Source organism: Rhinopithecus bieti, unplaced genomic scaffold (genome assembly GCF_001698545.2).
Source record: "Rhinopithecus bieti isolate Rb0 unplaced genomic scaffold, ASM169854v2 scaffold_35865, whole genome shotgun sequence".
NCBI classification, from domain to species: Eukaryota; Metazoa; Chordata; class Mammalia; order Primates; family Cercopithecidae; genus Rhinopithecus; species Rhinopithecus bieti.
Genome location: NW_016814950.1, coordinates 79,449 through 92,526, shown reverse-complemented (window position 1 = coordinate 92,526; position 13,078 = coordinate 79,449). Strand labels below are relative to the sequence as shown.

The window sequence follows — 13,078 nt, the reverse complement described above, 5'->3', positions numbered from 1 at the left end:
GCTCCCAGCCCTCCTCCCTCAGACCCAGGAGTCCAGGCCCCCAGCACCTCCTCCCTCAGACCCAGGGGTCCAGCCCCCCACCCCTCCTTCCTCAGACCCAGGAGTCCAGGCCCCAGCCCCTCCTCCCTCAGACTCAGGGATCCAGGCCCCAGCCCCTCCTCCCTCAGACTCAGGGATCCAGGCCCCAGCCCCTCCTCCCTCAGACCCAGGGGTCCAGACCCAGCCCCTCCTTCCTACTGGAACCTGGAAAATGGGCCACCCAGTTTTCTCCTTCCTTGGGCGCCCACGCTCTCAGCCCCATTTTGCCTTTTCCTCGGTTACCCAGCAGCCCGATTCTGGTTCCCACTATCTCAGAATTCAGGGACCCTATGGGGCTTGCTATGTTGAGGATAAAATAAAAGTTAGCTATTACTATTATTATCTAATTCAAAGTTCTCTAGATGTGTGCACATTTGTGATCAGAACTTGGCCTGGTCTGGCCAGGTACAGTGGCTCACACCTGTAATCCCAGCTCTTTGGGAGGCCCAGCTGGGAGGATCAGGCCTCAGAATGTGGAGACCCCATGGGCTCCTAGGTTGAGGAGAGGTAGATGGACACACCCAAAGAGACTGATCATTAGGTCCCCGTCACGGTTTCTGCCTGGACTACCCACTTGGTCTTTAGTTCCTGAGGAACAGCTGGCTCCAGACCCAAGACCTGCCTGGAGGCCACCTCTGCTGTACTGCACAGAGGAAGGAACCTCAGAGTGACAGGGCAGACGAGGTTTGGGGCCCAGAGCCCAGAACAAGGTCTAGTTCAGTGACCCATGCCACTTCTTTATATCAAATATTTTGTAGTGTCTCTATTTTTTTGGTTTTTGGGACACAAGGTCTTGCTCTGTCACCCAGACTGGAGTGCAGTGGCACCATCATGGCTCACTGCAGCCTCAAACTCGTGGGCTCAAGTGATCCTCCCACCTCAGCCTCCCATGGAGCCGGGACCACAGGCATATACCACCATGCCAGGCTAATCTTTTTATTTTTTGGTAGAGAGGAGGTCTTGCTATGTTGGCTAGGCTGGTCTCAAACTCCTGGCCTTATGCGATCTTCCCATCTCAGCCTCCCGCAGTGCTGAGATTACAGGCAAGAGCCACCATGTCCAGACAAGTGTTTCCTTAATTCATCCTGAAATGACATACAGAAGTTTAACAACCTACCCACCTATAGTTTTTTTTTGTTTGTTTGTTTTTTGAGACAGAGTTTCGCTCTGCCACCAAGGCTGGAGTGCAGTGGCCGGATCTCAGCTCACTGCAAGCTCCGCCTCCCGGGTTCACGCCATTCTCCTGCCTCAGCCTCCCGAGTAGCTGGGACTACAGGTGCCGCCACCTCGCCCGGCTAGTTTTTTGTATTTTAGTAGAGACAGGGTTTCACCATGTTAGCTAGGATGGTCTCGATCTCCTGACCTCGTGATCCGCCCGTCTCGGCCTCCCAAAGTGCTGGGATTACAGGCTTGAGCCATCGCGCCCGGCCCCACCTATAGTTTTTTAATCACTATAATGCCCAAATTATGAGAGTGATAAAAGGAATTTTTTTCATAAATATTATCTATGTTTTAAATGAAAATGCCAAGGCACAATCATTCTTGGAAGGTAGAGTTGACTAGTCAGACACTCGTACCTGTAGGTAGAACCACCATCATATAGAATCAAATCGTCTTCCCTTAATATATAGGAAAGCTGGATTTCTGCAAAATTCAGCATAATTTTTTTTTTTTTAGACATGGTCTCACTCTGTTGCCCAGGCTGGAATGCAGTGGTGTGATTTTGACTCACTGCAGCCCCCGCCTCCCGGATTCAAGTAATTATCCTGCCTCAGCCTCCTGAGTAGCTAGGATTACAGGCACCCACCACCACGCAGTGATAGTTTTGTAGTTTTATTACAGACAGGGTTTCACCATGTTGGCCAGGCTATTCTCAAACTCCTGACCTCAAGTGATCCACCCACCTCAGTCTCCCAAAGTGCTGGGATTACAGGCATGAGCCACTGCGTCTGGCCAAATCTAATAAAAGGCATATATATAGTTTTTAATTTTTTTTTTTTTTTTTTTGAGACGGAGTCTTGCTGTGTCACCCAGGCTGGAGTGCAGTGGCACGATCTCAGCTCACTGCCACCTCCACCTCCTGGGTTTCAGCAATTCTCCTGCCTCAGCCTCTTGGGTAGCTGGGATTACAGGTGGATGCCACCATGCCAGGCTAGTTTTTGTATTTTCAGTAGAGACAGGGTTTTACCATGTTGGCCAGGCTAGTCATGAACTCCTGACTTCAAGTGATCCACCCACCTTGGCCTCCCAAAGTGCTGGGATTACAGGCGTGAGCCACCACGCCCAGCAGGAATGGACTCTTACCTTACACTGACGAGATAGAGTCCACAGCCTTGTCCCTGCGGGTGTTCCCCGTGACGGGAGGAAGAGGGTGTCAGTGGGAGCCTCAAGGATAGCCAGAGTCCTTGCCCATCCCCACAGGCGACAGCTGGCCAAGCTGGCCATCATCTTCAGCCACATGCACGCAGAGCTGCACGCACTCTTCCCCGGAGGAAAGTACTGCGGACACGTGTACCAGCTCACCAAGGCCCCAGCCCACATCTTCTGGAGGGAGCGTTGTGGAGCCCGGTGAGCAAGCCCTTGTCCTCAGGGACCCTCAGCTCCCGAAGCCCCATCCCGCCCTGGCCCAGGGACCCAGGAGTCCAGGCTCACAGCTGCTTCCCTCCTGCAGAGCCTCCCATCATAGGCTCCAAGAGGCCTCAGCGGTGTCTCCCCCACCCCTCTCCCACCCAGGTGCGTGCTGCCCTGGGCTGAGTTTGAGTCCCTCCTGGGCACCTGCCACCCTGTGGAACCAGGCTGCACAGCCCTGGCCTTGCGCACCACCATCGACCTCACCTGCAGCGGGCACGTGTCCATCTTCGAGTTCGACATCTTCACCAGGCTCTTCCAGGTCAGGGAAGGCTAAGGCTGGGAGCCAGACTTGGGTCCAGGAGGAAGAAGAGGGCTGTAACCTGGATTCCTGGGTCTGAGGGAGGAGGGGCTAGGGCCTGGACTCCTGGGTCTGATGGAGGAGGGCCTGGGGCCTGGACTCCTGGGTCTGAGGGAGGAGGGGGCTGGAGGCCTGCACTGCAGGGTCTGAGGGAGGAGAGGGCTGGGGGCCTGGACTCTTGGGTCTGAGGAAGGAGGAAGCTAAGGTCCCAAACTCTTGAGTCCTGGAGAAAGAAGAGCTTGGGGTCTTGTAAAAGGGATATGCCTGAGGCTCACCATGGGTGTGAAGGAGGTGGCTGGATTCTCGGGCCCCTGGGGACTACTTAGGGATGTGACTGCTTTCCTGGTCTCTCTCTGATCCGAACTCTACCCCACCCCAGCCATGGCCAACACTCCTCAAGAACTGGCAGCTCCTGGCAGTCAACCACCCAGGCTACATGGCCTTCCTCACCTATGATGAGGTCCAAGAGCGTCTGCAGGCCTGCAGGGACAAGCCAGGAAGGTAAAGGGTACAGGGCTTGGGAGAACAAGGCTGCGGGGCTCAGGGATCTAGGCTCTGGGCTGGTGCATGGTGGAGCCCAGATGTCCTTCCAAGAGTGGGAACAGAGGTACCCGGGACCCCAGAGAGTTGATAACTCAGAGGCAGGACACTGAGTGCCCCTCCCAGCCCGTCTCTTCTCTCGAGACCTCCTGTACTGTCCCATAATCCTGCAGCTAAGGGACAGTGCCCTCTGTAGCAAGGAGCCCGGAGACCCTGCTTCAGGGTAACGTCCATTTCTGGTAGGTCAGAGCCATGTTGCACCATCTGTTCAATATTTGGAGGGTGACTTTCCCACCTATTGGCATAGGAGACTGAAAAACAAGATGTGTGAGTCCTTAAATTATTTCAAGTCAGGAGTTTTGAGCTCTTGGGTCCCCCCCCCACCGCCCAACAATTCTCAGAGGGCTGAGAATTGAGCTGTCTAGAATACCAAGAGAATAGGAGGTCAGGTTTGTGAGTCTCTGCAGGGCTGAGGTGCAGGAGTAGGAAGGTGAGTGCATTAGCATTCTTCCAGTTACACTTCAAACTGATTTAAGGGAAGGGAAAAAGGAAATAATAAATTCCTATAATTGAAAAGGCCAGGCCTGGCCCAGTGGCTCACACCTGTAATCCCAGCACTTTGGGAGGCCGAGGCAGACAAATCACTTGAGGTCAGGAGTTCGAGACCAGCCTGGCCAACATGGCGAAACCTCATCTCTACTAAAAATACAAAAAATTAGCCAGGCGTGCGCCTGTAATCCCAGCTACTCGGGAGGCTGAGGCAGGAGAATTGCTTGAACCCGGGAGGCAGAGGTTACAGTGAGCCAAGATCATGCCGTTGGACTCCAGCCTGGGCTATAAGAGCTAGATTCTGTCTCAAAAAAAAAAAAAAAAAAAAAAATACAGTCAGGCGCGGTGGCTCATGTCTGTAGTCCTAGCACTTTGGGAGGCCAAAGCAGGCAGATCACGAGGTCAGGAGATCAAGACCATACTGGCTAACAGGGTGAAACCTTGTCTCTACTAAAAATACAAAACGAATTAGCCGGGCGTGGTGGCGGGCACCTGTAGTCCCAGCTACTTGGGAGGCTGAGGCAGGAGAATGGCATGAACCCAGAAGGCAGAGCTTGCAGTGAGCCAAGATTGCGCCACTGCACTCCAGCCTGGGTGACAGAGCAAGACTCCGTCTCAAAAAAACAAACAAACAAACAAAAATTAGCGTGGCATGGTGATGTGTGCCTGTAGTCCCATCTACTTGGGAGGTTGAGGCACAAGAATCACTTGAACTCGAAAGGCAGAGGTTGCAGTGAGCCAGGATCCTGCCACTGCACTCCAGCCTAGGCAACAGAGCAAGACTCTGTCTCAAAAAAAACAAAAACAAAACAAACAAAAAAAAAAACCATGAAGGAAAGAAAAGAAGGCCAGGGTGTGGGTTTCAGGCATGGCTAGATCCAGGTGCTCAATGGCTACTGTCAGGAATCATTTCCTGTTCATCCCCTTTCTCTGCTTTCCTCTGTTTGCGTCATTCTCAAACATGGTTTCTCCTCATGGTGGCAAATGACTTCTAGAAGTCCCAGCTGTGTACCCTACCTTCTTAGCTACCTCTGTAAGAAAGGGGGCACCTTGCTCTGACGCTTCCAGCAAAAGTCCCAGAACAGACTCCCATCACTGTGGTCAGGGGTCCTGAAATGCGCTGATTGGTCAGCCCAGCCTTGTTTAAACTCCAGTGAAGCAGGGAGAGATCTCCAAATACAAACAGAGCTGTTTTTATCATAAAAGAGCCAAGCAGGCAAGAGGCAGGCAGGGATCTAGCACATGCCGTTGCCTAAAGAATGGGAAACTGGGGGTGAGGACTTAGACACTTGGATTCCCAACAGGGCGGGGGACTAGGAGTTCGCAAAAGGGACTGCGGTGACCACTGCCTCACCCCATCCTACCTACCTCTTCTTCCAGCTACATCTTCCGGCCCAGCTGTACTCGCCTGGGGCAGTGGGCCATCGGCTACGTGAGCTCAGATGGCAGCATCCTGCAGACCATTCCTGCCAACAAACCCTTGTCCCAGGTGCTCCTGGAGGGACAGAAGGATGGCTTGTGAGTCTCCATTCTGGTAGGAGGAGGGTGTCAGCAAAATCTGGTTCGAAATATCTTGCATGTTGAGCACTGCCAGTAGCCACCACGTTTGAGGTTGCAAACATTCACATAGCGGACATCTCAAATCTTGCAGTACTACAAGAGTCCAGCAGGTGGCAGTCAAAGGTCTTGAGGAAGGGGCGCCTCTGAGGTTGGCACAAAGGGGCCATAAATAGGGCCCAGCCACAGCTCCAAGAAGTGTGTGAGGCGTTGGCCACAACCGCAGGGGCTGCATTCCTTGGAACTGAGCTCCAGAGCGTTTGATTCTATTTTCTTTCTCTTTTATTTTAGTTAATTTTTTTAAAATGAGATGGGTTTTCGCCATGTTACCCAGGCTGGTCTCGAACTCCTGGGCTCAAGCGATCTGCCCGTCTCGGCCTCCCAAAGTGTTGAAATGACAGGTATGAGCCACCGTGCCTGGCCAGCTTTTGCTTCTAGATATCAGATCCTGCTCTAGAATCTAGATTGATGGCACAGAAACAGAACTGGAGAACTTACTAGACTGGTGGTTTTCTTTTTTTCTTTTTTTTTGAGATGTAATCTCGTTCTGTCACCTTTGCTGGAGTGCAATGGCGTGATCTTGGCTCACTGTAACCTCCACCTTCCAGGTTCAAGCGATTCTCCTGCCTCAGCCTCCTGAGTAACTGGAATTACAGGTGCACACCACCACACCCAGCTAGTTTTTTTGTTTGTTTTGTTTTGTATTTTTAGTAGAGACAGGATTTCACCATGTAGGTCAGGCTGGTCTCAAACTCCTGACCTCGTGATTTACCCACCTCGGCCCCCCAAAGTGCTGAGATTACAGGCATGAGCCACCACGCCCAGCCCTAATTTCTGGATTTTTAGTGGAGATGGAGTTTCGCCATGTTGGCCAGGCTGGTCTCAAACTCCTGACGTCCAGTGATGCTCCTTCCTCGGACTGCCAAAGTGCTGAGATTACAAGTGTGAGCCACTGCACCCAGCCAAGAAGGCAGGTTTCTTTTCAGAGTTTCACCTTTGGCCAGAAATTTCTTATCAGTCATATCTATATGACTACTGACATACAAGAGAGGAGATAGGAAGGTAGATAGATAGATAGATAGATAGATAGATAGATAGATAGATAGATAGGTAGATAGATAGATAGGATAGATTATTTGCAGTAATTATTAATTTTTTAATATATAATTTTTTCTGACATTTTTGGTGGGGGCACGGTGGTTCACGCCTGTAATCCCAGCACTTTGGGAGGCCAAGGTGGGCGGATCACTTAAGGTGACCAGGTGATCACCTCAGACCAGCCTGGTCAACATGGCAAAACCCCATCTCTACTAAATATTTTTTTAAAAATTAGCTGGGTGCTGTGGTGGGCACCTGTAATCCTAACTACTCTGGAGGCTGAGGTAGAATTGCTTGAATCTGGCAGGTGGAGGTTTCAGTGAGCTGAGATCACACCGCTGCACTCCAGCCTGGGTGACAGAGGGAGACTCCATCTGAAAAAACAAAACAAACAAACAAAGAAAACATTTTATTGTATTTTGGTAGAGATGGGGGGGGGGTCTCACCATGTTGCCTAGGCTGGTCTCGAACTCCTAAACTCAAGCAATCTGCCCACCTCAGCCTCCAGAGTAGTTAGGATTACAGGTGTGAGCCACACGCCTGGCCAATTTGCAGTAATTATCTTCTGTAAAATCACCACACACCCTGAATTATTGAATACCAAGCTGTTGCTCCCAGGGGAAATACATTCCTGGATCCTGAGTAGCTAGGACTACAGGTGCACGCCACCACGCCTGGCTGGGTCCCGACATTTTTGTCAACCAATCACAACATAGTAAACTTTATGTATGTTTTTGTTTAAAGACACTTTATTCAAGGCCGGGCGTGGTGGCTCACGCCTGTAATCCCAACACTTTGGAAGGCCGAGGCGGGCAGATCATGAGGTCAGGAGATCAAGACCATCCTGCCTAACATGGTGAAACCCAGTCTCTACTAAAAATACAAAAAAAAAAAAAAAAATTAGCCGGGCGTGGTGACGGGCACCTGTGGTCCCAGCTACTCAGGAAGCTGAGGCAGAAGAATGGCATGAACCTGGGAGGCAGAGGTTGCAGTGAGCTGAGATCACACTACTGCACTCCAGCCTGGGTGACAGAGCGAGATTTCGTCTCAACAAAAAAAAAAGGACACTTTATTCAGTACCTATCATTGGTTCATTAACATTGAACTTACAACCAACAGCACTATAACTTGTGTCTCAAGGAAGCTTATACAACACACACGTTTTCTCCATAAGACACATCACAACCTTCTTTCACTTAGGAACAAGAGACAACACTTCAGCTACTCTTGGGGACCATTTAAAGCAGAAAAATCAGAGGCCGGGCATGGTGGCTCATGCCTGTAATCCCAGCACTTTGGGAGACGGAGGCAAGCAGCTCACTTGAGGTCAGGAGTTCAAGACCAGCCTGGCCAACATGGTGAAACCCCGTCTCTAGCCAGGTGTGGTGGTGTGTGCTTATAGTCCCAGCTACTTGGGAGGCTGAGACAGCAGAATCGCTTGAACCCGGGAGGTTGAGGCTGCAGTGAGCCAAGATCGTGCCTCTGCATTCCAGCTTGGGTGACAGAGATTCCATCTCAAAAACATAAAAATAAAGTCAATCATAGAAGTTCCTTCTTATTGAGTGTTTTTGCACACAGGAGGATGCTGCATTAAAAAATATATATACATTTAATTTAAAAAATTTATTCGCGCCAGGCTCAGTGACTCACGCTTGTAATCCTGCCACTTTGGGGAGGCCGAGGCAGGCAGATCACCTGAGGTCAGGAGTTCGAGACCAGCCTGGCCAACAAGGTGAAACCCTGTCTCTACTAAAAATACAAAAAGTAGCCAGGCATGGTGACAGGTGACTGTAATTCCAGCTACTTGGGAGGCTGAGGCAAGAGAATTGCTTGAACCCGGGAGGTGGAGGTTGCAGTGAGCTGAGATCGTGCCATTGCACTCCAGCCTGGGGGACAAGAGTGAGACTTCATCTCAAAAAAAAAAAAAAAAATATTCTCCAGGCATGGTGGCTCATGCCTGAAATCCTAGAACTTTGGGAGGCTGAGGTAGGAGGATCACTGGAGCCCAAGAGTTTGAGACCAACCTGGACAACATAGTGAGCCCCCTTCTGAATAAAAAGAAAAAAAATTAGATAGAGACAAGATATCACTATGTTGTCCAGGCTGGTCTCAAACTGCTGGGCTCCAGTGGCCCTCCCTCCTCGGCCTCCTAAAGTGCTGGGGTTACAGGTGTTAACCACTGCACCTGGCCAGTGCTGCATGTTTTTGTGGTGTTTCTTTCTTTTTTTTTTTTTTTTTTTGTGACAGGTTCTCACTGTCACCCAGGCTGGAGTGCAGTGACATGACCACAGCTCACTGCTGCAGCCTCGACCTCCCAGGCTCAGGTGATTCTCCCACTTCAGCCTCTCCTGAGTAGCTGAGACCACAGGCCCATGCCACCCATGCCCAGCTAATATTTTTAATTATTTTTTTTTTTAGACATAGGGTCTTTCTGTGTTGCCCAGGCTGGTCTCAAACCCCCGGGCTCAAGCAATCCTCCTGCCTTAGCCTCTCAAAGTGCTGGGATTCAGACATGAGCCACTGCTCCCAGCCAGGGCTGCATGTTTTATAAGCACTGTCTTTCTTTTTTATTTATTTATTTATTTATTTTCAAAAAGTTTTTTTTGAGACAGAGTCTTGCTGTGTTGCCCAGGCTGGAGTGCAGTGGTGCGGTATTCATTCACTACAATCTCTGCCTCCTGGGTTCATGAAATTCTCCTGCCTCAGCCTCCCGAGTAGCTGTGATTACAGACACGCACCTCCATGCCTGGCTAATTATTATTTTATTTGTTTATTTATTTATTTTGCTATTTTTAGTAGAAACGGGGTTTCACCATGTTGACCAGGCTGGTCTCAAACTCCTGACCTCAAATGATCTGCCTACCTCGGCCTCCCAAAGTGCTGGGATTACAGGTGTGAGCCACCGCACCTGACCAGCACTGTCTTATTTAATACTCATCACAAATCTTTGCCTCAGGCATGATCATGTCCATGTTACAGAAGAGGAAACTGAGGCCAGAAAGGTAGAGTGGCCCCAGCCAAGTCATACAGTGTGTTAGTGGGACAGCCACTGTGGGGCCCAGGTCAGGGATCCTGCACTGCTCCACATGACAGGCCAGGCAGGGCCACTAGCCTCAAGGACTCATGACCCCCTGTGGGTCTGAGGGTTCAGTATTTCATGTGGTATACATGTGGGGATAATTGGAGTAGCATTGAGGCATGCCAGATAGGCTGAGGAAATGATCCAGTGGGAGACCCAGGGAGTCCAACGCTTGCTTCTTCGGTGTCCTGGAGCCCAGTGCTGAGATCTCGCCTACAACCCTGGTTCTGAGTCTCTCTGGTCCTTGCTGTGTGACCTTGGGTAGGTGCCTTTCCCACCCTGAGCCTTGGGTCACTGTCTGTGAGAGAAGCAGTGGTACAGGTGTTCTCAGAGGATCTTTCCCATCCTGATATTCTCAAATTCTAGGATTTGGTCACTTTCATGATCTGTGACGCTAAAATCTGTTATGCTTGGGCATGGAGGAGAAGGATGAGGTTCTAGAAGAGCTAAGCCAGCGATTTTTCTTTTTTTTCTTTTTTTTTTTTTTTTGAAACAGAGTCTCACTCTGTCGCCCAAGCTACAATGCAATGGCACGATCTCGGCTCACTGCAACCTGTGCTTCCTAGGTTCTAGCAATTCTCCTGACTCAGCCTCCTGAGTAGCTAGGATTACAGGCATGCACCACCACGCCCGGCTAATTTTTATATTTTTAGTAGAGACAGGGTTCCACCACGTTGGCCAAGCTGGTCTTGAACTCCCGACCTCAGGTGATCCACCCACCTCGGCCTCACAGAGTGTTGGGATTACAGGCGTGAGCCATCGCGCCTGCCCTAAGCCGGAAATTTTCATCCCGTTTTCTGGTTCTTATTCTATCTCATCCTTGTTTCTGGAGTTTGAGTCACTGAGGTTTTGTGTGCCCTACCTTGGGAGTCTGAGGGGGCATAGCCCTGCCCTGGGGTATCTGAGAAGATGCAGTCCCAACTAGAGGAGGGCAGAGGGAAAATAGCCCCAGGCCAGCAATGGATTGGGGACAAATCCTCATCTCAGGGAGATATGGGCCCTGCAGGGGATAAAGGTCCTTGTTCATCTGGGGGTGGGAGATACTGGATGGCCCTCCCGTCCCCCTATCTTCCCTTCCCCCAGCTACCTCTACCCAGATGGAAAGAACCACAACCCAGACCTGACTGAGCTCGACCAGGCAGAACCCCAGCAGCGCATCCACGTATCAGAGGTGAGACCCGTGCCTGCACCCGCAGTCCCGTTCCCTGACCCTGCCACCCCCACGTTGCCTTGGCTCAGAGGCCTGGGGTTGGAGTGTTGGCCTGGTGGCTGTGTGACCTTGGGTAAATCACTTGACCTCTCTGAGGCTCAGTTATTCTCCCGGAGAATACGGCTCCTCCTGGCTCTTTCCCAGGGGTGATCACGGGGATAAATAAGGAACTGATGCTGCTGAGATCATCAGGACAGCTAATGCATTTAGGCATTTGCCAGCGATGGCCCTGTGCCAGCTCCTAATCTTCACAGCCACCCCACGAGTGAGAGAAAAACAACAATAATAAATACATAATTTATATTTTATTTATTTTTATTTTTAGAGACAGGATCTCTTCTGTCACCCAGGCTGGAGTGCAGTGGTGCGATCATGGCTCACTGCAGCTTCGACCTCCGGGCTCAAGCGATCCTCCCACCTCAGCCTCCCAAGCAGCTGGGAGTACAGGTGTGAGCCACTGCACCCAGCTAATTTTTTTATTTCTATGTAGAGATGGGGTTTCGCCATGTTGCCCAAGCTGGTTTTGAACTCCTGGGCTCCAGCGATCCTCCCACCTCCACCTCCCAAAGTGCTGGGATTATAGGCATGAGCCACTGTACCTGGCCCTACATTTTTTTAGTATAAATATATCCCTTGCAATATTTGGGACATCTTTATACTTCAAACTGTATTCACTGTTTACATGAAATTCAAATTTAGAGGCCAGGTGCCACCGCGCCCGTAATCCCAGCACTTTGGTAGGCCGAGGCAGGCAGATCACCTGAGGTCAGGAGTTCAAGACCAGCCTGGCCAACATAGTGAAACCCATCTCTACCAAAAATACAAAAATTAGCCGGGTGTGGTGGCTCACACCTGTAGTCCCAGCTGAGGCACTAGAGTTGGGAGGCAGAGGCACAAGAATCACTTGAACCCAGGAGGCGGAGGTTGCAGTGAGCTGAGATCACACCACTGCGCTCCAGCCTGGGCAACAGAATAAGGCTTGGTCTCAAGAAAAAAAAAAAGAAATTCAAATTTAGGTTAGGTGCAGTGGTTCATGCCTGTAATCCCAGTATTTTGGGAGGCTGAGGCTGGTGGATCACTTGAGCTCAGGAGTTCAAGATGAACCTGGGCAACATGACGAAACCCCATCTCTACAAAAAATGCAAAAAATTAGCCCACCTACTTGGGAGACTGAGGTGGGAGGATCACTTGAGCCTGGGAGTTGGAGGTTGCAGTAGGCCAAGATCGCGACCCTGTACTTCAACCTAGGTAACAGAGTGGGGCCCTGTCTCACCAAAAAAAAAGAAAAGAAAAAAAAATGAAATTCAAATTTAGCAGCATCCAGTACTTTTATTTGCTAAATCTGGCACCACTGGGTGTAGACAACTGGGGAGAAGAAATCTCATAACAAGGAGTGAAGACATGGCCAGGCAAGGTGGCTCACACCTATAATTCTAACACTTTGGGAGGCCAAGGCAAGCAGATCACTTGAGGTCAGGAGTTCGAGACTAGCCTAGCCAACATGGTGAAACCCCATCTCTACTAAAAATACAAAAATTAGCCACGTATGGTGGTTCATGCCTGTAGTCCCAGCTACTCAGGAGGCTGAGGCACAAGAATCGCTTGAACCTGGAGGCAAAGGTTGCAGTGAGCCAAGATCACGCCACTGCACTCCAGCCTGGGCAACAGAGCAAGACTCCATCTCAAAATAAAATAAAATAAAATAAATAAATAAATTTTAAAAACACACACAAAAAATGAGTGAAGACATGTAGGAGGCCGTTGGGCATGCCAACCTTGGACTTAGGAGAGGGTTCAGGTCTGGCACAGAAGTTTAGTTTATTTTTTTTAAAATAGAAATGGGGTCTTGCTATGCTTCCCAGGCTGGTCCAGAACTCCTGGGCTCAAGCATTCCACCGGCCTTGGCCGCCAGAAATGCTAAGATTACAGGCATGAGCCATAGCGCCAAGACAGAGGTTTCGGATTTTCTCCTTCCTTCCTTCCTTCCTTCCTTCCTTCCTTCCTTCCTTCCTTCCTTCCTTCCTTCCTTCCTTCCTTC

General features: G+C 50.4%; 1 protein-coding gene across 1 annotated transcript in view; it reads left to right on the top strand.

Moving 5' to 3' along the window:
* CBLC (Cbl proto-oncogene C) overlaps positions 1-13,078 on the top strand; it is a 26,097-nt gene that overhangs the window by 1,299 nt on the left and 11,720 nt on the right. The window contains exons 2-6 of the mRNA XM_017852759.1: positions 2,500-2,646; positions 2,812-2,968; positions 3,387-3,508; positions 5,477-5,614; positions 10,914-11,001. Of these exons, the coding sequence (XP_017708248.1) occupies positions 2,500-2,646; positions 2,812-2,968; positions 3,387-3,508; positions 5,477-5,614; positions 10,914-11,001 (652 nt within the window). The remainder of the gene's footprint in view (positions 1-2,499; positions 2,647-2,811; positions 2,969-3,386; positions 3,509-5,476; positions 5,615-10,913; positions 11,002-13,078) is intronic.